The sequence below is a fragment of the Dermacentor albipictus genome, chromosome 3, assembly GCF_038994185.2.
Source record: "Dermacentor albipictus isolate Rhodes 1998 colony chromosome 3, USDA_Dalb.pri_finalv2, whole genome shotgun sequence".
Lineage (NCBI taxonomy): Eukaryota > Metazoa > Arthropoda > Arachnida > Ixodida > Ixodidae > Dermacentor > Dermacentor albipictus.
Genome location: NC_091823.1, coordinates 186,337,275 through 186,364,948, shown reverse-complemented (window position 1 = coordinate 186,364,948; position 27,674 = coordinate 186,337,275). Strand labels below are relative to the sequence as shown.

The 27,674-nt window shown below is 46.7% G+C and overlaps 1 protein-coding gene across 8 annotated transcripts in view; it reads left to right on the top strand.

The window, feature by feature from the left end:
- Positions 1-27,674, top strand: part of Doa (Darkener of apricot) — a 116,183-nt gene that overhangs the window by 67,572 nt on the left and 20,937 nt on the right. For 5 of the 8 annotated variants that reach the window (XM_070536378.1, XM_070536372.1, XM_070536374.1 and 2 more), the window contains 3 exons: positions 12,593-12,706; positions 12,759-12,858; positions 25,052-25,515. In XM_070536378.1, the coding sequence (XP_070392479.1) occupies positions 12,593-12,706; positions 12,759-12,858; positions 25,052-25,515 (678 nt within the window). The remainder of the gene's footprint in view (positions 1-12,592; positions 12,707-12,758; positions 12,859-25,051; positions 25,516-27,674) is intronic. The other 3 variants (XM_070536380.1, XM_070536373.1, XM_070536375.1) reach the window with 1 other exon arrangement.

The following is a 27,674-nucleotide window of genomic DNA, read 5'->3' as shown; positions in this document are numbered from 1 at the left end:
CGGCCTCCGCGATCAACTCCGGCGGCAGGCGAAGCGGCTCCCGCCGGAGGCCACGCGCGGCTGCCGCGCGTGGCCGGAGCTGATTGCAGAGGCCACGCGGGTGCCGTAGGTGCATGCAGCGCTGCATACTGGCAGTGGCGAGATTGTGCGAGATTAGTCTTGCAGCGTATGTCGAGGCGTGTGTTAGTCGAGCGCCTTTGTGCGGGTAGCTCATAGGCTAGGTTGTTCCACGGGTGATTCGGAATCGACTGTACCTAGTCACGCAGTTTATAGCCATGGCAAACAGTGGCTCTTATCGCACACTCTACCTGGCAACGAAAGTCGAGGTTTTGAAGAAAGTTGAGAAGGGAGGTCCTGCCAAACAAGACATAGCGCGGAAGTACATGATCCAGCCGAACACGCTCTCAAACTACATCAAGAATAAGCGCACAATAATGGATGCATTTGAGAACGACAAGTTCAAGACTTATGGAAGCGAATGCGCACCGGCGCTTACCCAGAGTTGAAGAAGGCTCTGCTGGTTTGGATTAGGGAGGCCCCGGAGCAACAAACTTCCTCTCAGCGGAGACATCGTTGTGATGAAAGCCCGAACGCTTGCAGCAATGTTGGGGATCGATGACTTCGTTTCGTCAGATGGATGGCTGACGCGCTTTAAAGATCGCCACGACCTGATTTACAAGAGCGTGTGTGGTGAAAAGGTGTCCGTTAACCAGGAAACATGCGCCACGTGGAAGGACGGAAAGCTACGTGAATATCTCGCCAAATACAGACCGGAAGACATCTTCAATGCAGATGAGACTGCACTCTTCTATCGGCTTCTACTAGAGAAGACCCTGACATTCAAGGACGACGACTGTGCTGGGGGCAAACGCAGCAAGGAGAGAGTGTCGGTGCTGATCGCGGCAAACCTGACTGGCACGGAACGATGTCGGTTACATGTGATCGGGAAAGCTGCGAAGCCGAGATGTTTTAAAGGCGTGAAGACATTGCCTGTGGACTATGAGGCGAACAAAGAAGCGTGGATGACGGCCAAAATCTTCAAGAGCTGGATAAGCAAATTGGACCGCAAGTTTGCTGCTTCGAACCGCAAGGTGTTGTTCCTTGTCGATCACTGCAGTGCTCACGTGAATGTGCCAGCCTCGAGTGCAATACGCCTCGCATTTTTGCCTGCAAACACAACAGCTGTTTTGCAGCCAATGGACCAAGGCATCATCAAGAATGTTAAAGTCCTGTACAGGCGGCACCTCCTCCAGCGCATGATTTTGTGTATGGATGGCTCCACAAAGTACGAGGTGAGCCTGCTTAGTGCCATCCACATGTTGGCGCGAGCATGGGATCGTGTGAAGCAAGAAACAATCGCAAACTGCTTCAGGGCTTGCGGTTTTGTGGCAGCTTCTTCGGAGGATGCCTCTGAAATTTCAGCGGAGGAAGCGTCAACAAGCGAGCTTGATGGCACTGATTTTGGTGATGCTCTCGGGGACGTCAATTTTGAAGATTACGTCGCCGTGGGCAAGGCGGTCGAAATGTGCGGTGCGCTGACGGATAGCGAAATCCTAGAGATTATTCGGCCCCAGGAAGCGACCAAGGAAAGCAACGATGACGTTGAAGGCGAGCCGCAACCTAAGGCTGCCGATGTAGCTGCGGGCCTTGCTCTCGCGGAGCGCTTCTTTGCCGCTGCAGGTAACGCGGAAGAAGCGTTCCGCCACATCTACAGCCTGCGGAACTTGCTTTCAGCAGCGCGATTCAACAAGAAGAAGCAAAGCAAGATGACCGACTATTTTTCTTCGAGAAAATACTCGATTTCGCCACAAATGAAGTGCTGTTTTTTGTGTTTTGTGCTTAATTGGAAGTTCGTTTATTTCGAAGTTTTTTGCGGTCCTTGTGAACTTCGTATTAACGGGAGTCGACTGTATTCTCGCTCTCGGCGGCAACGTGGTTTCGGTTCCGCCGCGTGATCGCAACGGAGGCGCGCGAAACGTGATTTTTTTCTTTGTCGGCACGCTCTCGTAGGGGCGGCGGAAGTTGATTTCTATCTTGATTGGCGCTGCTCTTAGCTTGTTTATCACCACCACTCACAAGGTATTCTCGCTCTCTGCTGCAACGCGCTTACGCAAGAGGGTGCCTCAGGCCTCTGCTCAAGGCAGCCACACAGAGAGAAGATGTCATGTGTGCGCCAACACAAATCGTCGCTCCAAAAGGAGAACAGACACGCATCTTAGGTGTGCAGACTACGATAAGGTGCTGTGCGTAGACCCGTGTTTAACCCTTTCGCTGTCGGACCTTTCTGGCCGTGACGCACCCCCAGTGTCGGCTTGGTTTCAGGGAACAAGCATAACAGGGAATGAACATAGCAATTTATTTTTGATTATGATTGGTATACAAATAACGTAGTCAATGCTGTATGCGCATTTCAGTGTTCTGCAGCTGCTGTTAGTAAACATCATCATCATCATCAGCCTGGCTATAAAATCCGTTCAACATCCGAAATGCGGAACCCTCTTCCTCGCATGCGACTCTGTCCGAGTCCGAATCCGAGCTCGCCTCGTATTCTAAATCGGAATTGAGCCACCGCGCCAATGAACAGACGAAGGTCCCACACGCTCAGCTATCCGAATGTAACCGCACGCTGGGAGGATGCGCTTTCAGTCGCCCGCACAACGGAGAGAAATAGGACGTTGCGTGATCAAGAAGACAGAGGGAGATGGAAAAAGGCTAAGTTCGAAGGGCTTTACGTTTACTGCTGCAAGTCGGAAGCGAGGGTTCGACGAGAGAGCGAAAGCAGCAATCGAGTCACACTTTTCGGAGAGGCAACGGCACGTGCGCCTGAACTTGACGCGGCGTAGCAGACACACCAACAGAAGAAAAATAAAAACCTTCAAACCAGCGGAGACGGCAGAACAACCCCATAGATGACAACCCTTGAACCCATAACCACACGCGCGCGACGCGTGATCCAGCGAACGCGGAGCCACCGCGCCACTCAGCGAAGAGCAAGTGGGGAGTGGCAGTCGCACCGTACTCTTCAATACATGGGTTAACAGAGGTTGGGGAGAATATACGAACTTGTAGAAAGAGTCAACAGATGGCGTGGCCAATTGAGGAGCGCCAGCTTTGCGCTCAGGCGCGAAATTTTGAACGCACTATAGAGAACGTACCGGTACGTCAGTGACACCGTGGGGGGGAAGCGCGATGACGTACCGGTACGTCCGTGACAGCGAAAGGGTTAAATGAGTACCACACTCTGAAATACTATTGAACATATTGCAGTTCGGAGTGATGCCAACACCAAAATACAGTTCCAGATTTTTTTTTACTATTTGTTCCCAACTTTATACATTTTGTACATTCAAGATCCGCATTAAGCTGATTTACCACCTGGGAAAGATTTTTTTCAAAATAATTCGACCCTCGAAGGGTTAAAAGAAGATGACTCCATAAGGTTTCACGTCGACTATTGCCGCCTTAAAGGGGTGACACTGGTCTTGAAAGGCCGAAAAGCGTGAAAACATCGACTTTTTGAAGCTGACATTTTCGGAATCTAGAACCATTTTTGCAATAATTTGCAAAGTTTCCAGCTTTACTTATCATTATTTTTGCCGCAAATTCAATTTGTAACACGCCTGTGAGGTGAATCTGAGCGCAAATTTAAGCAGAAATGGCACTTTTTCCACGTCGAACGGTTGCCGTCGCACATGGGTTATCATGGCCGTCTTGGTCTCGTTTGAGAGCCGCCCTTCACGTTCAATTTCCCGCCGTCGCTAGCTGTCCTTGCTCATTGGCTTTCTAGAAAAAATGCGTCATCGAGATGTACCAACGCCCGATTGTATTGGCTGCTCGGCGCACGTGACAGTCTAGGCACCCGATTGGCCTAGCGGCCTTTCCGTCTGCTTCACGCTGTCGAGACGCGCACAAGCGCGCGCCATTTTGTCTTGGTGTTGTCGACTGACTGCAGCTATTGTTTGGCCGATCAAGAAGTTCAGCACCAAGAACAAATTTGGGAAGCGAGCGAGGCACTATCGCAATCGGAGAACTTCTAGAAGCGTCCCACAACTCGGGGCAACGAGGATGACGACTTCGCTGCGATCGGCAGGGCAGACGCCGAAGCGGCCGCCGCTGCCGCCACGGTAGGCCTAACAGACGCTAGACCTACGAGCTCGTCAGCTCGACAGCATCGCGGAGAGCGGCCATGTGCATCTTGACACGAAAATTTTGCTGCCACAGCAGTTAGAGGATGAGAAGAAGGAAGCAGAAGAGAAACATCAGGAAATGTCATCCGTCACGGCAACAGAGCGGAAGCGAAATCTTATCACTCAACACGCTGACGCCGTGGTTCCCTCCCCGACGAAACGGCCTTCACCATCCTGCACTTGGAGCTGGGGAACGCGTTGATATCATGTTTACAGTGAAAGATTTGTAAGGGAGATGCGCAAATCATGAGAGGTGAGCGAGAATATGGTCTTGCCGTCAAGCTTCAGCTCGTGTGTACGAACTGCGGTGACATATCTTCAAGGTGGAGTTCACCGCGCATCAATGGAGATCAGAAGATCAACCCGTTTACCGTGAACCTATGCTAAGGGCGAGCCTGCACCAAAGCATCCCCGCAGCTTGCCTCCTCATGTCTGCGAGGCCTTATTGCCCATCTATCAGAGGCTTTCTGATAAGAGGCTATGGCAGTGATGCCAATGGGGCAAAACCCAGAACAATAATGAGTGCTTGCACTCAATGATATGGGCACTTGCGCCAAAGGAGCGGCATGCCTCATTCGCTATTGAAGCGACCGTAGCCGAAGCGGTCCTGAAATTCAACGCAGGAAATGCAAGAAGCTCTACAGGCATACTAACGGAGCTTGGCCTCAACCGTAGCATTCACAGCTCCAAGCGCATGGCTGAAAAAGATCAGCGTCGTTCTGTTGCTTCAGCATGCAAGCGCTCCTCTGCTGACAACCTGCAGCGCACCTTGAAGAAAAGGCACACATGCGCAAACAGTCAATCTGACTACATGCCTGGTGAATATTAGCCCATTAGGAGTGTACATACCATGATATTTTTAACTGTATACAGCTAAATAAAGTATCAACCATTTTTTCTTGTTTTCTCGGAACACAGATTTTGGCCACTTTCTTTGTTTGCTGCTTCGATATCTTTGGACCTAGGACAGCTAGGGCTATTTCTTTTGCAGCATGAAGCCAAATGTGCAGATAAAGCAGTGCTGGGAGCAGATTTTTCATTCACAGCTCGAAAAACATCTTTTTTTAGTTTAAAAATTTATTGTTTTTCAATATGCATAAAAATGAACTTCATTGTACTGTAAATATAGAAATAGTAGTTCAGTTTTAAATCTGCTTGCAGCGCTATATTCCTTATGCATTCTAGTATCTATCCATGTGTTAATAACAATGTTATGTTAAAAATATATATTTTTTATTGTTTCAGCAAACAATAGAATGTGACTACTAATTATCTCAAGAAATAATTGACCTGTTTAATATATAATTACGTATTTAACATCAGCTCAAGAAACTGAACAACTCTGTGCAGTTTGATCTAATTTGGTTAAGAAATAAGTGACGTTATCTTTACAACCCATCTCCTCCCTTAAGTGGGGACATGGGTTGTAAAGATAACGTCACTTATTTCTTAACCAAATTTGGCATTGCTTTTGTAGAATGCACTTGGTTTGTAGCAAATGATCGTGTAAACGGCTTTCGCTTAGTCTCGGGCCGCTTCGACGACAGGGCATTATGGATAACCTCATGGTATTTTCGAGATCGCTTCTTGTTTCGAACGAGTGAAAGCCTAACGAAAAAAACATTCGAGATGTCAGCACCATTTATCGCTACAGGCGGGAAATAGCCGCAACGACGGCGTATGGCCTCTGAGATCCAAAAATATTGTCGACCAATTAAAATTGTAGAAAATGTGTGCTGCTTAGCGTACGCTACACTATAGCATACAGCGTACACTATAAGTTGCGTATGCTAAACTAAAACTGCCTAATGACTCCATGGACTTAATGTGTAAACACCACCAATATTTCAGAGAACCACCTGCTCTACATTCGGTTATCCATACTCCGTCCGTGACTTCACCCTTTGCATAGCTCCCAAGGCTTATTTTAATTCTTCCGTCGTTAGTTGTGCGATGTCAAATTCCTCTAGACTATTCTCTCTTCCATTATCATCGTGGGTGCCACTGGTACTGTATAAATTTCTATAGAACTCCTCAGCCACTTGAACTATCTCATCTATATTAATGATATTGCCGTCTTTGTCTCTTAACGCATACATCTGATTCTTGCCTATTCCTAGCTTCTTCTTGATTGCTTTTAGGCTTCCTTCATTCCTGAGAGCATGTTCAATTCTATTCATATTATACAGTAGAACCCTGCTGTTACGCTCCTCACTGCTGTGTTTTCCCTGCTGCTACGTCGTTTTCGTCCGGTCCTGGCATAGCTGCCGTAGGATCCAATGTATAAGGAACCTTGCTGTTACGTAGTAGCTGCACTTCTTTCATTCATTTTCGGAGCTTTCCTCACTGTTGCGATTTCCCGGCTGCTGCGTTTTTTTTTTTTTTTTTCCCCGGTCCGGTGAAAAACGTATGAACGGGGTTCCACTGTACTTGCTTATGTCAGCCGTCTTACGCTTGTTGATTAACTTGAAAAGTTCTACCAGTTCTGTTTTAGCTGTAGGGTTAGAGGCTTTCATGCATTCGAGTTTCTTAATCAGATCTTTCGTCTCCTGCGATAGCTTACTGGTATCCTGTCTGACGGAGTTACCACTGACTTCTATTGCACACTCCTTAATGATGCCCACGAGACTGTCATTCATTGCTTCAACACTAAGGTCCTCTTCCTGAGTTAAAGCCGAATACCTGTTCTGTAGCTTGATCCGGAATTCCTCTATTTTCCGCCTTACTGCTAACTCATTGATCGACTTCTGAAGTACCAGTTTCTTCCGTTCCCTCAAGTCTAGGCTAATTCGAGTTCTTACCATCCTATGGTCACTGCAGTGCACCTTGTCGAGCACGTCCATATCTTGTATGATGCCAGGGTTAGTGCAGAGTATGAAGTCTATTTCATATCTAGTCTCGCCATTTGGGCTCCTCCGCGTCCACTTTCAGCTATCCCGCTTGCAGAAGAAGGTATTCATTATCTGCATATTCTGCATATCTGCACTGCACTGTTCGGCAAACTCTACTAATAACTCTCCCCTGCTATTCCTAGAACCTATGCCATATTCCCCCACTGACTTGTTTCCAGCCTGCTTCTTGCCTACCCTGACAAGACCCCGGGGTGGTTGAAGTATGGGAGAGCCCGTTGCCCTGCAGTGAGCGTTACCAGGCTGATGATGATCTCACTAGATTTTTTTAATGTAACGTGCACATTGGTACAGACATGGGGGCCGTGAACAATTTTTCCCTTACTAAATTTGTCGCCTATCTCCCACCTTTCTTGGTGTGGCGATTTCACTGCCCAAGAATGGTGTACGGCCACTCCCAAGACTTTAGTGGACACTGCACCAAACAGCAACTTTCGCTGCTGGATACTGACAGCATCGCTGGTTAAGCCTTGCCGTGTCATACAGCCGTGACGAAAATTTGCTGCCATCTGACGCGGTGGTGGGCTGGTTGTCGCGTCAAGCTGGTGAGATGGCCTCCAATATGTTCGGAGCAGTAAACCACTTCGGTGGTCGGGCGTGAGATCACCGGCAAGACTGATGGCCGGAAACCGAGATGAGGGGTGGTGGTGGTCATTTGTAGTGTTTGGATTGAATTTATGAGCCAGTGACCACTTCCTTCTTTCACATGCGTTGCCCACTGTAAAACCCCATATAATGTAGTTTGCAATCGCTTTCATAAACCTGCTCTGAAAGTCCAATTTACTGCTCCGAAATGCATTTTTGGCTACTAAGAGAGCTGCTCCGAGATGGGATGGGTCCATAGCATCACTGGATGTGTAAAATTGCTCTAGTCATTAAGATGAAGATGTTCAGCTATGCCCCTGACACACCGGCAAAACTAAGAGTCCTTTGCAGTAAACCCCTTTTGTTACTCTGCAGAAAGGAGTTGCACCGATGACACATGGCACCGCACTAACTTCCTTAGTGGTTCCTCAGATGGCTCCTCACATGAACGCCGCATGAAAAATAGTGCTGGTTGGTAAAGCAGCAAGAGATAAAAGATTTAAAAAAAACTGTATATTTGGATTACATTTAGCCATTGTAGAACCCCAAAACATTTTTTTTTTTCGTTGTTGATGCCCTTATAATGCGCATGTTAGTTTATTTTATTCGCGTTTTTGCGCTCTTAGCAGTAATCTAAATTGGTCCAGCAACTATGTAGAGTTCGTCTTTTGCTATGCTGCAGTGTACTGGAATAGCTGTGCATGCTGTGTATTCTGGTGCTGGCCACATTTCTGTCGTCCCTTTTCACATCTTTGTTGTCCCTTCCTTCGTGCGTGCAGGCGTAACATGTTTTATTCAATGTGTTATTCGCACAATTGTGATCGCGTGACGGAACTGCAGATTTGCATCATGGCTCAGCGAAACGCTAGCAATGAATTAAGAGTTGAGGTCGCTCTGACGCTTCATCTCTCTTGAAGGAAGGAAGGAAAAAGTGACGAAGAAAAGGCGGGGAGGTTAACCAGTTCAGCTCAACCAGTTTTCTACTCCACACATTGGAGCAGTATAGGGGGGGGGGGGGGGATGAAAGATGGGTAGGAGTGAGAGAGCACATGGCTCAGCGCACACATCGTCAGTTACAGTCCGTCACTCTTGCATGGTATGTGACATCACTGTCACATCCGCTTGTCCAAGCCTGCCTCTTTAGAGAACCGAAGTAGTCCCTTCGTCGCCTTCAGCTGCGAAAATCAGATGTGAAAATCGTTTCAACTGACAGTGGTCTATTGTCAAGGTGTGCCAGAACGGACGCCAGGGACCTTCTCTAAACATTATATTCAGGACAGTCGTACAGAATGTGTTCTAGCATCTCCTCGCAAAGACAGTCATTGCAGAGCGCGTTGTCGGCCATTCCAATGCAAAATGAGTAAGATTTTGTGAATGCCACCCCTAGCCATAAGCGATAAAGCAGTGGCCTCTCTCTGGCGGAGTCCAGTTGGCATACTGAGATGCATCAAAGAGGGAAGGTGGCATTGACGATTGCTCCGGTCGGTCTGGCTGCTTGGTGTTCACCATAGAGAGAGCGTGATCTCCTGTGCAAGCACTCGAAGTCTGCTGGCTGCGTCGGACCGTGAAAGTGCTATGGCCGCTTCCTGTATGTCTTCAAGAGCTGCCTGAGCGGCATTATCGGCGTCTTCGTTTCCTATGATGCCGCAGTGACTTGGCAGCCACTGAAACGTCACGTGGTGTCCTTTCTCATGTGATGTATGGAGTAGGCATCTAATATCGAATACCAGCTATTTGTATGGCCTGCGACGCAGAGCTGATAGCACAGATTCTCTCGACCCGCCGTGGTTGCTCAGTGGCTATGGTGTTAGGCTGCTGAGCACGAGGTCGCGGGATCGAATCGTGGCCACGGCGGCCGCATTTCGATGGGGGCGAAATGCGAAAACACCCGTGTACTTAGATTTAGGTGCATGTTAAAGAACCCCAGGTGGTCAAAATTTCCGGAGTCCCCCACTACGGCATGCCTCATAATCAGAAAGTGGTTTTGGCACGTAAAACCCCATATATTATTATTATTAGCACAGATTCTAGGGCTGCCTTTGAGTCACTGAAGAGTGACCATTGTCGACGGGGTTCCCGATTGACGAAACAAAGTGCAGCGTGAAGAGCAGCTACTTCCGCAGATGTCGATGTCGTTGGGTGGTCAGTCATTGAGCTCATGGTAATAGCTCTTACTGGGACAAAAGTCTCTGCTTCTTCTCGTGCCGAAGAAGCAGAGAGAGTTGTTTCAGCACAGGCGACGACAGCTCAGACTTATTCCCGATTCCTGGTACACTGAGATATACTGTGGGGCTAAGACACCAGGGGGGTATTGATGGCTTAGATACAGCGGTGAAGCCCGAGGAAAGTTTGCCGTTGTACTTGATGATAGTTTTAGAGAATGATGCTTGGTGCCTGTCTGAAAGTAGTGTTGCAAGGTGCTGATAGGGAGCACGTGAAAAATGTCTGATGTGCGTTTTCAGGGCTTCCCCCGTAATGCGAGTTTGCATTGGATGGTCCCAAGTTATTGCTGTAGTTGCCTCTGTTGACGTGCATCTGGGCAAACCAAGGCAAACTCAGTGCTTGAGCTTGTGCTGCCTGCAGAACACGAATATTTGTCTTGTAGGTGTTGTTCAGTAGAGGTAGAGTATATCTAAAAAAAAAAACAAGAAAGAGAGCAGCATTGCCGTTTGTTGGGCGTGTTGGTAAACTGAAAACATATTTAGCGCCAGCAAACAAGGACGGAAGGGAGACAACAACACAATGCGCTAACTTCAACAACTTGATTTTCAGGAGGTCCATTTATATAACCCATGCACAGTGGCGCCACCTTATCCAAATCTTACCCGTCCAAAAAAGCCATCTCTTTAACTAACAAGTCGATTGACGGGGCACTAACACACATGTCTCTATTCCGCCAGATAGCCTGAGCCTCAATCTCTAGCAAGTGTTTCTTTGTGCTTTGCAAGAACGTGGCAGGATCCATACACCGGCGTACAGCCGCATTCCTGACAGTGGTTGACAGATGACCGTATTGCTTATTTTTCACATTTAGGCTATGTTCCCATAATCGGTCATCAGATAGCACAATTCGAAACACGGCAAATCTAGGGACGGAACGTAGAAGAAAGGTAGCGGTAGTGCCCTACCTGCATAGAACGGCACATAAACTTAAGGAAATGGCTAGCCGGGTGGACACAAAAGTGATCTTTTCCGCACCAGAAAAGCTGGCAAAAATATGTCGATTAACGGACCCGTACCGTAAGCCAGCTGCCGGATGCTCTACGAATCATCGAAAAGCACCAGTGGGATGCGTAGAAGCTGTTGTATATGAGCTTCCGCTATACTGTGGGAAAAAATACATCGGACAGACAGGGAGGTGTCTTAATGACCGATTACGGGAACATTGCCAAACTGTGAAAAATAAGCAATACGGTCATCTCTCAACCCACTGCCAAGAATGCGGCTGTGCGCCGGTGTATGGATCCTCCCGGGTTCTTGCGAAGCACAAAGATAAAGACGTGCAAGAGATTATTGAGGCTCAGGCTATCTGGTGGAATAGACACGTGTGTTAGTGCCCCTTCAATTGACTTGTTAGATAAGGAGACGGCTTTTTTGGATGGGTAAGATTTGGATAAGGTGGCGCCAATGTGCATGGGTTATATAGGTGTATTTCCTGAAAATCAAGTTGTTGAAGTTAGCGCATTGTGTTGTCGTCTCCCTTCCGTCCTTGTTTGCTGGCGCTAAATATGCTTTGAGAAAGAGAGCTCTGTAGTTTCAGCATTGCGTCTACTGATATCCCCCACGTCTTTCCTGTCAAGTATTTAAACAACTGGGAAGTTGCTGTCAGGCGCCGTTTCATGTAGGCCACGTGCGGGCTCCAACAGTTACGCCAATAGTTACGCCTAGAAATCTGTGGGTTCCGACATAGGAAATGCTTTGCCCATTGATTGAGATGACATAAGGAGTCATTGGTTTGCGAGTAAATGTCACTTGTGCGAATTTTTCTAGTGATATGCTGAGACCTTGTTTACACGAGTAGCTTGCTGTCAAAGTTGCTGCTCTTTGAAGCTGCGCACGTATCTGAGGACGTGCTGAAGTCCAGACACAGATGTCGTCTGCGTATATTGAAATCTTGATGGTAGTTGGCAAGTATTCAGCAAGTCCAACAAGAGCGAGCTTGAATAGCGTCGGGTTGAGACCGACGCTACACCTTGAACGCCCCTGCTGGTATAGCGTCTCGTACTTGGGCCATCGTCAGTCAACACAAAGAATGATCTTGCAGATAGGTAACTTGCAATCCATAAAAAAACTCGACCACCTAGGCCAACTGTCGCAAGAGTATTGAGAATGGCCTCCTGTAATGCGTTATCGTATGCGCCTATCACATACAAGAATAAAGCTGCAGATAAATGCTTACGGGACCTTTCCTGCTGCACATATGAAACGAGCTCAACTACATTGTCGATGGAAGAGCGTTCACGTCGGAAACAAGCCATGGAATTCTGATAAATCTTGTAGTGTTCAAGGTACCAATCCAGGCGGCCAAGGATCATCCGTTCCATTATCTTTCCTACACAGCTGGCCAGCGTTATTAGGCGATAAGAGGTGAGCTCTAGTGGGGATTTGCCCTGCTTTAAGAGTGGCACCAAGTGGCTTACTTTCCATTCGTCAAGAACATTTCCCTCCTGCCATGAGGAGTTGTAAAGACTCAACAATTCTATCCGTGCGGATTTCCCGAGAAAGTATAAGGCTCGGTACGATATACCATCTGGACCCGGAGATGATTAGCGCCTGCAGAGAGCTAGTGCTGCTTCAAGCCTCTGATCATGGCGGTAGATGTATTTGAGAGCATCTTGTTATTGTACTAATTGTTGAACTTTGTTTCTTGCCCTGTGTAAGGGGATGGGAACTGTGTGTTGTCCACTGCAGGGAGCAGACAATGGCATTGAAAATAATCAAGAATGTGGAGAAGTACCGTGAGGCAGCACGCCTGGAGATCAATGTCCTTGAGAGACTTGCCAAGTGGGACCCATCGGGCAAACAGTGAGTGTGTTGTGTCCCCTCAGCAGTTGGTGTGGTGTCATGTGACTTGTAGATCTTGCAGCTTGTGCGTCAAGATGCTGGACTGGTTTGACTACCACGGTCACATGTGCCTGGCCTTTGAGATGCTTGGCCTCAGTGTCTTCGACTTCCTGGTGAGTCACGAGTTGCATGCAAGCAGCTTTTTGTTTGGTAAGAGTGGTTGTGTCCACCATCTTTCCTTTGGCGTAGCTGCAAGGTGGCTGTAGAAAGGTGCTTACTGATTGTCGCTGGGCTCTCAAAAAAATGCAACCACCACCTTTTTCATCCAGCATCTAAACCTGCTGTGTTCTCATAAATTGGTCAAGTCACGCTGACAGCTTATTGCACCTTTGTGTATATTCATCCTAGGGTACTCCCCACGGTGGCCAGCGGTGGAAATGCTGCCCAATTCTCTGGGTTGACCCCTTTGAGGGGCTATCCGGCAATTAGAATGCAGCTTAGACCACTTATAACGTAACCACTTATAATGCAGAACCAGCTATGATGCAGCCTTTTCTGACTCCCATTTATCTTCCCATAGAACTAACTCTATGTATACTGTGGTCTCCTTGCTATGCTCACGGCACGCATGCTCTGATATCGAGTGTGCCGGATGCTTAGCAAGGGAAACCCTAGCGAGGCTCTCTAGAAGCAACGAAGAACATTAAGCTGGGATTCAATACAAACACAAGTTTAAACAACACATCCAAATCTAAATCTAATTAAGACACAAAATATGGAGAAATGGTCGTCGGTGGCTGCTAACGGCCCACCGTGACAGAGAGAACAAAGAACACAGCTGTGAGAGGCTGCCTATCCTTCAGTCAGCACCCACCAGCACCTGCGCACCCCCACAGCAGAGGAAATGGAAACAAAAAGAAACAGAACAGACGGGGGCACGATCGGAAGACGCTGCCTCAGGAAATTGAGATGATGGAAGAATGCGTGCGTACGCCGAGGCCGGTACCCCGACAAGCCAAAGTAACTATTGGCCAGTGGCAGACCAAGGGGGCCGGCGGCGGCAGAGAACAGGTACGCACCTTCCGACGCCCCGATGTGGTCTCTCCTCAGGCCCCGTCTTGTGCGCTCATACCTGGAGCGCAAGCAAGCAGGGCCCGAATCTTGCCAAAATGTTGGCCAGTGGTTGAATCCCGTTGACCTTCCCTTAGGTGGAATGACAGCCGAGTGACAGTGTTTTATTACCCGCTGCCACCCTGTCCAGGCAGGGAGGAGAGGGACACGGAGCCCCCGGAAATGCAAAGCAACGGCTCCACAAAACTGCTGCGAGCGCCCGAAATCCCACATCCCTCCCCCCTGAAATGCCCCCTGCCAATGGAAGTTTGGTGGCTCCAGTGCTGGCAAAAAAAATAAATAATAATAATAATAAAAATAAAAAATAAATAGTCATTACAATGCTATATGCGTAGTGCGCGCCGATGGACGCGCCACTGGTGGCTGCCTTGCGCAGAACACACGGGAGAGGAGCCAGCCGCGTGCCGTAGTTGTGTCATTGATAGTGCTTCTCTCTTGTCATGTTTTCACAGCAAAATGGGCAACAGCAGTGTCGAAGAATTGGAATGAAAGGAAGATGTAAGGTGTAAGTTTTAAGATGGAAAACAATATAAATTAAAATCGTTGTTAGAAACCCAGGTCTCAAAAATACAAATAAACGAGAAAGAGTGATCAAGATTGGTGATAAAGTTACCAATGTCATCATTCCTCCTAAGGCTTCAAGTGTTAAAATGGATCAGTGATAGATTATTACTCGAAAGTTGATACTTAAATCTTTCCGGGTACATCAAGACACGACAGATTAAGGTGCACAGGCGCACGGAAAAGGTTAATGAAAGATGGTTAAGTGAAGGTTGAAGGTTAAGTGAAGGAACACTTTGCTGTCACTGGTCTTGCGAGCTTTAATGAGGCAATTATGTCCACAGGAACTGCCAGTTGTTATCCTTCTTTAGGGCGAGTGCCTTCGCGAAAAGCCTCCCCTTGTCGGGAGTTGAATGGTCATTTCCAAAGACTGGAGCTGGGGGTGGAGAGGAGCCTGAGATACCAATTTGATTGGTTTGTAGGTGGGCCTTTTGCACTTTGTGTAGGGAATTCGTTTCTCTTGTCACGGCAGCAGAAGCAGGCAATCAAGATTTTTTCGCCAGTCTTTGTAGGCACGCGATGTACGGTGTCTAGGTCAGAGGGCGAAACAGAACATTCAATCACGTCGCCCATTAACATGAGAATCACGACACAGCCTTCCCCGTTGGTGGACAGGACACCTTTAATCTCGACATTACTCGTTTGAGAATACTGTTTGAGATGCGCGACTTTCTTTTCAAGCTCATTATTGCATGCTATCAGGGCTCTGTTCGCTGCAAGCAGCTCGCCCTATTTCGTCATCAATTCATCGAAGACGCCACTCAGGTGCTTGACACTCGCACCGAGGGTAATATGCTGGTTCAAGCCTTTGCTGGAGAGTTGATCCTTGATTTTCAACGCTAGGTCGCTTACCAAGGTCTCCATCTTTGCATTTAACAATCAATGCAAACAACTTTTTTCGCTAGTTCTGCGTTTGAGGGCACCCTTCAGCACAAGACGATGAACTGGGCAGCGGTTGGGGCTAGAATAAAATGTTACAGAGTCATGTACAAAGAATGTATAACCAACCTGGGAACAGATTGCAGGAGAATTAGACGTCGTTCAGACTGCCGCAACTGCCACTGCCAATTGAAGACTGGTGCCTTGCAGTCTTTATAGTTTGTCCCAGGAGCAGAGCATGCAGACGCAGCCGGTTGTGACGTGCCCCACACTAGGTGGCGCTGCGCAGTTGACACGCGTAAAGTCCCTCAATCATTTAAAAGTACCGCCAGGCTTTGATCCAGCCGACAACGATTGCGATAGGCTGATCGGTGACATGTGACCTTGCTCCGCCCCTTTGCCGCCATGAAAGTTCCTGCGCGCCGGGCGAAGAGCGCGCGTTTCGCCTGTTGTGCTTTGCATATCGCTGCAATAATTTCGTTCCGGGAGGCCCGAAATGCCTTGTTGCTGTGCGGTTGGGTGCCGAAACCGAACGAAGGATGGCAAGAAGTTATTTTGCATCGCGCGCGGCAACCAGAACCTAACCAGACGAAAAGTATGGTTACACAGAATTGCACGGATGGACTTCGAACCGTCGGTAACAGCACGACTATGCGAGGCAAGTAACACACAACGATACAAAGGTGCCATAGAAAGTATACACGTGCGTGTGTCGAGCGGTGATGGTATTTCACTCGCGTGCATGAATGTTGAGGGCCGAAGTTTGTGGAGATTATTTATTTTAGTTCGCTGTGAGCCCGCTGAATAGATCGGCACGACCTAGGATGCGAAGGACCGAAATGCCTTGTTGCTGTGCGGGTGGGTGCCGAGATCAGACGGAGGACGACAAGAAGTTATTTTGCATCCCGCGCAGCAAACAAAACCTAACCAGAAGGTAATTCTGGTTGCATAGAAATGGACGGAAAGACTGAACCGTCGGTAACTGCACGACTATGCGAGGAAAGTAACGTAGAGCGATACGAAGGTGCGAGAGAAAGTATACACCTGTGTGTGCAGAGCTGCAGTATTATTTCATTCGCGCGCATGAATGTTGACAGCCGAAGTTTGGGGAGGTTGCTGATTTTAGTGCATTACGAGCCCGTTGACTTAGCAAGTGCAGTATGACGTAGCATGCAAGTAAATAGTGGGGCAGAAACGCATTAACTCGCTGACAAATATCCGCATTGCGTTATGTGCGATAAAAAAATAAAATGCACCAGCGAATTCTACTTTTACACTTTCCTATGTTTGTGCGCGCGTTGTTAACTGCGCTTTACAACATGTCCAAATTGTAATTTCAAATATCCTAATCGTATTTTGTGCATTGCATATGTCAATAAATATATTGCTAAGTGCCTGCATTACTCTGTTTTTAAAAACGAATACTGCATAGCCACAGCTACTGGCCATCAAATAATAAAGCGTAATACAGCATATCAAAGTACATTACATACAGCTGCGAGCTCGTTCCTTCCAAGTTTCCCTTACACTCGAAGATGTTTCAGTAATCGGCAATGCCATTTTACTGATGAAAAACACACAACTGCAAATGAACATAAGAAAAACGCCACAAGCGATACGCGGATTGCCAGCAAAACACAGTGCAGTAACAGCTGGGTCAATCCGCGTGCGTTTCGTATAAGGGCCCTCTAATTCTTATGGGGATTTAGCGGTGCACGGAGGCGAAAAGAGATAAACACAACAATGCGCGTCATGATTCGAGTTTACGCGGCGACGTCGCACGGTTCACGAGAACAGTCAACCACATTCACACACGCGCAAACACTACGCTCGATGTTGGTGTGCTGCGAGATCAGATCGCGCTGGCAGCCCGAACACGATCGAGGAGACACGCTGACACGATCCATACCACCTCTTCATCATGTCACGACAGTTGCACTGGCTCGTAGCATTGAACCACAAGCCACAGCAGTCGTCGTGTAATCGCTACACGACAGACACACTCAGCGACAAAAAGATTGATGGCGCACTCGTTTCCACAAACACACAGGATGTTGTTTAGTTGCCGTGAGGGTCGCGCGCTTTGAGAATCGCACGTTTGAGCGACGTTATGTCGAAAGTTTTCCGGTCCAAGCGACTGTCAGCCTTCATTTTTACACGACTTCTTCGTTCAATGTAACCGCTATGCGTACGCAGCACACTTACATGCAAAAGATTTCACAGAGCATACGGGATTAAGCGTAAGCAATCACCAAGGCTTGCGCAGCGATTGAGCGCAAACGAACGAAATGTAAACACGCGGAATCGAGGCGATCAAGCCCTCATTACACTCTCTTGAGCTATTTTCTTGGAGCACTTCTTTGAAATTAAAGAACTAAATTTAGCAGTTCGGGTCCTTCTTTCGTTTTTCGCCACAGTCAGGCACCAGAAGGTTTTATTTTCGCGCGTATGCAGATATTTTTTCACCTCACGAATGCCGCGGTTTAGCGTGGGCGCCGTCTGCTACAGGAACTTCCTAGGTGGCGCGCGCGGCAGATGGCGCTACCTTGGAAATTATAGAGGCACCTTAGACACGGGCACAGGTGAAGATAGCCACGGAAGCACGTAGACTGCCGCAACTGCCACTACCAAAAAAAAAATGATAACAATCAAGCCTTTGTTGTTAATGGCAGCCAAGTTAATTAAGGCACTGTTTATTAAGATTAAGGCATGGGAACCCACGAGCCAACATGGAAGATATGGGCGAACTGGCCATATCTCAAAGTTGGATTCCAGTTCATATCGTGAAGGTTGAGAGTCGGGACCCATTGCCCTTATTGTTAATTAAGGTCAAGTTAAGTGTGTGTCCCATACTCTATTCTCTTGTCCAGTGTATGTTGTTTCTAAACATTATGGAAAACAGCCAACTTGCCCAATCTGCCATTCTGCAAAAATCAGCCTCGCTCTTGGGCCTTCTCATCTTACGTCGGCAGTACTGTCCCAAAGATTTTTTCTAAGCTGTCTGGTTGCTGCTGAAAATCCTCAGAAATTGATATCTTGCTTCTCTTCAGCTTAAAACTGTTATTGAGCTCCTTCACTTTCTCGCGGTGGTCAAATAATTTCAGAATTAATGGCCGTGGTCAGTCGGATTTCCTCCCTCCCAATCTATGAATTCTTTCCACTCATGGTACTTCACATCCAGTTTCTTCTGATACAAATCAACTACTTTTGAGAGATACTGACATTTCCTCGGTGCTCTCAGGAATGCCAAATATGACAAGGTTATTCTTTCTGGCTCTGTCCTTGAGGTCGACTAAGTTTAGAAATGTTGAATTGTTTTTTTCATATGTCATTTCTGTGCGAAATTCTGTTGCTATTGCCAGACATGTTCTTGATGCCGTGAAGCCGCACTTCAAGGCTGAAATTTGCATATAATCAGCACTCTGATGTTACTGCAAAATATTTTAAATTTTTGGTGTTGATACATGCGCCGAAATATGGTAATCCAAAAGAATGGTGCCACAGAATAAATACAGTTAGCATAAACATTGCTCATTTTCTTTTGTGTATTGCTGAAAAAAATATTCCTAGCCTGTTGCCAGCACGGCCACAATTCACTGAGAGAGAGAGAAACAAGCTTGAATGATATGCTGGAGATGTTAGCCTGGGTGTTTGCCAGACATGCTACTTCAGGTGCTGAGTGAGAATTACAATATACAGTGTGGTCAACTTGTAACGATATCAAGAATGAAAAATCGGATCGTTATAACCAATCATCGTTATGTCTAGACTGCTGGAAAAAAAAGCTGCCGAGCATACCTTTGTAGCTCCGAAACCAAATTTTCCACTTACAGTAAAAAATTTACGTAGAAAGTAGGCTGTGAAAAATGAAATGCTTGTACCTCTAAACAGCATGTCTAGTGTTAGCCATGCTGAAATAGTCCGAAATCTGAATTTGTTTCAGGTTCACAACTGTGGTGTGCATCGTGTCCAGCGGCTGCACGAACACTGGCGGCTATAATTTAGTGAGCATGAAATCAATGAGTGACTCTGTCAATGACAGGGCACTTTGCGGGAACATTTGGGTTGGTGTCAGACGGGCCACTGTCAATCTCCTCACTGCCGCTGCTGTCATCGCCTCCATAGCACAGTGCTGCCGTCTGTCGCAACAATAATTGCCGCTTCAGAGATGCTTTGCAGAACAAGGCAGCGCTATCAGCACTTGGAAACTCCTCCATCGAAGCACTTATTTTATCACCAGTAACGACCTGCTCCCAGAGTTCGGTAATGACGGCAACATGGTGGCTGCCACCGTGTCGGTTTCACACATGGGGGTTTGGCCTGGAGCACAAAGCCTGCCTTTCCGTTGATTGGCATAGTCACTGGTTCTAGCATTCATGATCGTGGTGCTCGCGGTTTTCAGAATCGTCAGTATTGACTGCACGAGCTTGTACTTTTGAGTCTTGCGAAATTTGCAGCTTCGTCTCGAGCGACAGCTTTCCGTTTTGTTGGCGCACCTTCCGCTCCTCCTTCGGCGCATTTCTACGCTTGCTGAGGAACGCTTTTTTTCTTTTCTTCTCTCTTTGGATGCTCACCGATGGCGCAGATGCACAGCAGCTGGCGCCATCTTGTAGCATGCTGCGCCAATTTGCCATGCTCTCCGTCGCTTTCGAAATTGGTGTGCTGGCGAAACGCGCTGCGTGGTAATGGCAGCACATACGAACACGCGTAGGCTAACTTTTCATTCCGTCTCAGTTAAGGGGAACTTGGCAATGCAAATTGAAGATTATTCTGCGTGGAAAACGCCACCCAAACGGCAAAATTTCGATTGTTATATCTGATATGTGGTGAAGAACATATCATTACATATGTTTTTTTCTTCTCATAGTCCTAATGCATAAGTTGATACTCTGAAGTTAACTCATCGTTATAACTGACATATCGCTATATGTGGTGTCGTTATAGGTGGACTGCGTTGTGTACAGTGATAAACACTCAACAGTACAAAGTCATGCAGTCACAGGCACACACTATAGAGATATGTACAAAGTTTCGTTAAGGGCTTGTGGCCTGCAACAATGTCAGCAGAGCTTTCGTGGCGCTTAATGCACAGGTGGTGCTTTGCCATGGGCCGAGAATGTGCTGTAGTACCAAGCTCAAGTTCTGTTGAAGGTGCAATGCTGCCTTCAAAGAGTCTTTTTTTTTCTTTCTCTCTTATTCTCGCACATATCTGCTGCAGTCGTACAGAACATGTTGCAGGTCTTCAGGGACGTTAGATTCAGAGCACATTGGCAAGTCCGCGAGTTGAATCACGTTGAGTCTTATGCGGTGAAGGCACGCTTGGTCTTGTCTATTGAGGCCTCTTAGCATGCAAAAGTGACACGAGGGATCTATTTTGTATAGGGGTCCGTACTGGCAACTAGCATCTGCCCAGAGGGATCGCTGGAGATGCCAAGCGTGTCGTCTTGTCTTTTCTCGAAAAAGGTATCTGGACCATTTCTCTCGAAGTGTCATGTCCAGCTTTGGCAGCATTGTCAGCTTGGCAATGTTGACGTTTGGGGTACTAGTAGCAGTGCTCCTTCGCAAAAAACAGCTTGTGATTACCGCCACACTTTTTCTAACACTTGCCGGGGCCTTTACCACGTTTTCCTTCCTCCATGATCTTGCACGACGAGGGCACAAGAGCCTCCGATTGGCTGTCTGAGCTAGCACTGTGGGCCAGCCAGGATCGTTTTTTGCAGGGAGGTGTCGCCGACGGCCAACGTAGTGCGGTCATGGTAGGGTAAGTGGGTGGATGGAGCAACGCTGCCGGGCTAAACTACTTTCGGGATGTGGTGACAGGTTTACTCGCCGCTGCAAGGGAAAGCCAACTTCGGAGGCGCTTTTGCGCCGCTTGACGTTCTATATATTGGGAGTCGCTGCTAATTTTGTTCGATGTAAGCGTAATTTTTGCTATGTATACTCATTGTAACTATACCGCATTCAGAAATTGTTCAATATACAGGATTATTTGATGTAAATGGATTCGATATAGTCGACTGTAATCGTCATCAATCTTGCCTACATTCCCTTTCTCTAACGCTGTGCGCACGGTACTTCCAGGTAACAAACGGCACGTGTATAGTCAGCGGGAGGTGGCATTGTCTACAGGAACATAGTGAGCGCAAAGTTTTCAGGAAAGGAAACACAAGCCAGGCACTTGACTATTGTTGTGTGACAAGATAAACCCGAGAGGACGTGAACTTTACCAGTATGGCAGTGCAGCGCAGTATTTAATGGTCGTGGCATCAGGATACATGCTGAGGTGGGGTAAAAGTGAAGTAAAAAGATTGCCTTAAGTATTTGTGAAAGCAACAAAGACGAGAACTGGTGCATGCACTTTGAAAGTAAAATGTGCTTTAAAAATTAAATTATGCGGTTTTACATGCCAAAGCCACAATCTGATTATGAGACACGCCGTAGTGGGGGACTCTAAATATTTCGACCACCTGGGGTTCTTTAACGTTCACCTAAATCTAAGTACGCTGGTGTTTTCGCATTTCACCCCCCTCGAAATACGGCCGCCATGGCCGGGATTCGATCCTGCGACCTCGTGCTCAGCAGCCCAACTCCATAACCACTGAGCAACCACGGCGGGTTAAAATGTGCTTTCTACAGTGCCGAGCACATTATGCTGGAAGTGCTTATATATAAGTACAGAAAGGGGTGCTGGCTGCAAGTGGCTACGCTTTGTGTTCTGGTTTACTGGAATCTATATTGCCTAATAATGGCTAATGACTAATAAATGGCTAATAATGACTGGAGATATTAATTTACCCCACATAAACTGGAAAACTCTCGCCCGGACACGCAGAAGTTTCGAGTGCTGAAAAACCACTGGAAATTATGATTTTTCATAATTTACGGCAAATTGTTGTAGAAAATGCAGGAAAAAATTTATATTCTAAGTTGGTGTAGGACCTTGTGTTCCTATCCTGCAAAATCCAGGGATATCGGACCACAAAATGATATCCGCCGATATACCAATCGATATACTCAGTCGCCGGCGGTCACCTGCTTTTTAAAAAACTTATAAAAGACAATGCACGGGCAGACAATACAACAATAGCAGACAACTTAAGTCTATCAATTAGTGAATTTGAACTTGCGTCATCTAGGAGATCTGTAGAATTGTGGCAACATTTCAAGGGAATCGTCAAATATTGCATAGATAAATTTATACCTACCGTATGAAGAAAAGCAAAGCAGCGTAGCCCATGGATAACTCTGGAAATAATACACATAAAACGAAAAAAAAAAAAAGCCAGCCCAGGTGTCCAATTTGCATGCTCAACTGAAATTAGCGTTACGGGAATCTAATAAGAAAAAGTACTTTAACGTACCGCTTCCTGGGTTCCTGAAGTCTTCGCCACAAATGTTTTGGATGCACTTAAGGGATAAAAAAGAAGAGATGCACCAGATAAAAAGCGGATCTCTAATGATCACGGAAAATATGCAAATAGCAGACGGCTGCAATGTATTTTTCCAGTCAGTATTTACGAAAACGAGAACAGAGCAAGGAAACAATGACCGCAATGAATTGGGCGCCTGCGCAATGCGCTCACTAGAACTCACTCAGGCAGGCATATTTCAGCAATTGCTTACGCTTGATACCAAGAAAGCAAGCGGGCCAGACCGGATCCCAAGTGAATTTTTACGGTGATATGCTGAATGAGTGTCATTTTACGTAACAATAATCTTCAGAAAATTCTTGGAAACCAGTTCACTACCTCAATACTGGCGCAGCGCTGTTGTGATTCCAGTTTTTAAATCCAGCAGTCGAAGTCAAGTTCGCAACTATCGTCCCATATCGCTTCTGTGATTTGTAAGCTTATAGAGCACGCAGCAGCAAAGCATATCACTCTTTTCCTTGAAGCCAATCACTCTTTCTTTTCGTCACAACATGGATTCCGAAGCGAATTATCCACTATTTCGCAACTCATTGAGACGGTTCATGATTTTTATCTAGCTTTGGATGCCTGCAAACAAATCTACGTCATCTGCATACCGCATTGTAAATTGCTTTATAAAATTCAGAACGCAGGTATTGCTCCAGACATTGTGAACTGGATGTCAGCCTATTTGAGTGGTCGTTTACAATCCGTCCGCATTGAAAACATCATGTCTCATCCACTAGAAGTCTTGTCTGGGGTTCCACAAGGGTCAGTATTGTGGCCGTTATTGTTCTTGATTTACATCAATGATATTTCCAGTGTTCTGGAACCACCTGCTAAAATAAAACTTTTTGCCAACGATTATTTGCTTTATTCTACAGTGGCAGATAAAACCGACCAAAGGAAAATTAATCGAATTAAGTAAACCTTCGAGGCATCGATAAACAATGCCTCCAAGGTTTACATGACGGGTGGGTAAAATGGGGAATGGAAATAACCCCCGTATGCAGAGATGCAACTTAAGTCGAAGCACATGCTTGACTTGATCCGAGTGACGCCTATCGGGAACGCGCCGAAGGAAACGCAGTGAGCGTCTTTGGGCACGTTAACGCCAGGCGTCATCTAAATCAAGTCAAGCATGTGCTTCGACTTAAGTTGCATCTCTGCATACGGGGGTAAGTTACTCGAAGTCGACAATTGCTCATATAACAAGAAAGAAAACCACGCCTTCCTTTGAGTATAAAATCGGTGACAACTCTTTGTTGAACGTACATAGCTTTAAGTACTTCGGGGTGATCATTCATCGTGAGTTGTGCTGGCGCGCCTCCAGGTGGAGGAGGCCTGCTCTAGAGGTTACAGCAGACTGTTCTTTTTGAGAAATAAGTTGCAGCATGCACCAGCACATTTGAAGCTCATTGCGTACAAAACATTTGTTCGCCCGGTTTTGGAGTACGCCTCCTCAGTTTGGAGCCCTCACCAACTGTACTTGCAAGACAAACTTGAAAAAATTCAGAGAACTGCTGTGCATTTTGTTTGTTCGCGTTATCGGACAGCTGATTCTGTAACGCACATGTTGAAATGTTGCGGCTTGGAACTGCTAGAAACACGATGAGAAAAACAACTAATTAAATTGTTTTTCCAGATAACCAGAAATCAAATAAAAATAAACAAAGAAACATACTTTTGCCCCCCTCTAAAACATAGTGCGTGTTTCAACCACACTGCTAGTATAGAGCTTTATAAAACACGCCTTGGTGGTTTTCAATGCTCATTCTTTCTTTCGTGTATTAATATGTAGAATGGCCTTCCGGACTGCACTGTAACAGCACAAAATGTTAAAGAATTTTATACTCAACTAGAATGGTATTACAGGCGACGGGATAATTAAGAATTGATCATGCTTACTTGCATGATCATTCTTGCATTTCTTGATTCTTGATTTTTGCATTTCTAACAGACCTTACACGTGTTCATCCTCCCTGTAATTTGTGTTTGACAATGCTGTATAATGTTCTATTGCCGGTGCTGAAATTTATCTTTTTATTCGACATTTTCTCTCTGTAATGGCCCTCAAGTGAGGGCTACAGTATTCCTAAATAAAAAAAAGATTGAAGCACTGTTAGGGACATTAGCTGTGTGACCGAATGTTGCAGAAATTTTTGCTCTCCACTGCATGAATTAAGGTCGCCAATGATGCTCAGACTTTAATTAGTCTCTATAATTGCTGACAGAAGTCCCGGAAGTATCCAGTGTAGGAATGGTTTTACGGTGCCAGCCACATGGTTCACCTTCATTCATAGTGCACCTTCGAGCACAATTACCGGCTACTTATATTAGACGCCCTTGTGGATTTCCGAAACCCCCCCCTCGCTGGTCTGTGCAGAAGGACAACCACTACCAGCCGTACCCGATCGAGCAGGTGCGGCACATTGGCTACCAGCTCTGTTACTCAGTCATGTTCCTGCACGAAAAGCAGCTGACGCATACTGACCTCAAGCCAGAGAACATTCTGTTTGTCAACTCGGACTATGACATCAGCTACAACGCCAAGAAGAAGCGTGACGTGCGACGTGTCAAGGACACAAGCATTCGATTGATTGACTTTGGGTCGGCAACCTTTGACGAAGAGCACCATTCGACCATCGTGTCCACCCGGCACTACCGAGCGCCCGAGGTGATCCTGGAACTGGGCTGGAGCCAGAGCTGCGACGTGTGGAGCGTCGGCTGCATCCTGTTCGAGCTGTACTTGGGTGTCACGCTGTTCCAGACACACGACAACCGCGAACACTTGGCCATGATGGAGCGCATCCTGGGCCCGCTTCCTTATCGCATGTGCCGCAAGACCAAGTGAGTGCCTCTTCGCTTCTTGTCCGGCAACGGTTGGGGCTGGGTTTCGCACAGGCTTTCCACGGCTTGAGTGTGGTACCTGTGCGGCCCGACACGGGAGTGAAACGTGCAGAAAGGATGTAAGCAATGGAGGCACATTTATGGATAGGCCAACAAAGACATCGTATTAGAGCAGGCAGAATATTTTCACCACCTATAACTAGGCTTGAGTCATAAATGGAAAAATATTAGTGAACTACAGTTAAGAGGTCAGTGACCTTGAAAGTATTAATCTCTTCAGGCATCACTTCATTGTTTTGCATTTCTCGAGGCCTTGGAATCAAGAAAAGCTTCAGAACGGATTAAGAATTAATTATTGAGTCTTGACAAGCTTACAGAGTCTGGGCTCTATGCGAGAACTCTCAACAGGGAGGGTAGAGATGAGTGTCCAGCATACTTGAATAATATGCTTGCATGATAGCATACTGACACTCAGTCTCCCAATTCGCCTTAGCAGAACACTTTGCATATATGAGTGTTCAAACTTGCAGCACATACACAATCGGAAGTGTTTTAAGATGTCTTATTTTCACTAGTGCTTGCCCTTTTGATTGCGCGTACAGTGCCTGAAGGGGTTAAAAAGAATATTGACGCGTGTATTCTATGCAGACGACAACGAAGATAGGGACATTAACGGACTTCGTCTAGTGGATCAGTGAGATTCGGTGAGAACGAAGGTCTCTGGCCTGTTTGTTTTTGAACAAATTGTCTGTTCTTAAAGAATGTCTCGCTGTCTACTGTCCATGTTGTACTGCAGCGCTGCGTTGATGTGTAGCAGGCTGTGATTTGATGCTGACATGTGGCTGCGTGCGCACAGTCCCATAAACAGTGCGCACATTCTGGTCTGTCTTGATTGCATGGCCTGGCAGTACGGTCAAATTGCTATAGAAATATAAATCTGAACTTTGGTTGGTCATGTTCAGTAGAATATTCTACTGTAAGGAAACAAACGTGGGAGCTGTCGGAGTACCAGTTATAGCAAAGGAAATGTTTGTTTGCACATGCCTCAAAATTTATATTATGGTAGCAAAAATATTGTATACAGTTAATTATTTAAGCGCTATATTTTTCTGACTTCTCGGTGACACTGCCACCTACGCTTGACACAAATATGATGGTAAATGAAATTACAGACACTGCACATTGTGTCACTCAATTTTTCGGAAATTCATGCACGTGATGGATGCAAATATGCAGGCCGTGTACAATTTTGCCGCCATGTCAGTTAGAAAAAAAAAGAAGAAAACTCTCGTCGCCTATTTCCAATAAAGTGTTGCTGGTTAGGCCTAATGGCCTAACCGTTATTGGCGATTGAGCGTGACAGTCAGCCGCACAAGCCAAACTGATGACGGGGTAGTGGAGCAGGGGAGCCACGTGCAGTCCCTTTCGTGTCTGAAACGTCTTCTAATGACTGTACTCGGCCGTAGCAACTTGAAATGGCATGCTCGTACTGTAGACGGCAAGCCTACATGCTGATCCCACATGATAACAGCGATTGCACGGTTGCTCATTCGCGGTGGTGTAGGACATGTCTGGGATTTATTGTTGTTCCCATGCCACGTATCGGCATGGCAAGTGGCCAGCAGGTCATCAAAATCCAAACCCTTTGCAGGCGCATCAGAAGCATGTTGCTTGTAGATCTGACCATGAATATTTTTACACTGATTTCTGCATGTGTGCATCGGATAGAGTAAATATCGGCTACGACGAAGGCATTTTTGCATCTGATGTGCTGTAATGTCTCGCCTGTCATGCAAGCAGAACTTGTAGAGCTGTCAAGATGCTTTAGAAGTAAGGCAAAGGGCATTGGCGTTATGCTGTGTGCTGACATTGGGCAATACAGTGAAAGCTCGTTAATTTCAACTTCAATAATTTGAATTTATGGATAATTTAATCTGTATGATTTGGTCCGGCCAAGCTCCATACAAGCCCATGTATAAAAAAGCCTGTTAATTTGAACACGAGTAGCTTCGCCACGGAACTACCCGCCACGGAACTACCCGCCACTGCATCGGCAGCGTCTGGCACACGGCCAGAGAAACGCACCAGCGGTGGGGCGGCTTCCTAGTCACGAGGCAGCCGCATTGACCCGGAACAGAGAGAGAAGGTAAAATCGAGCA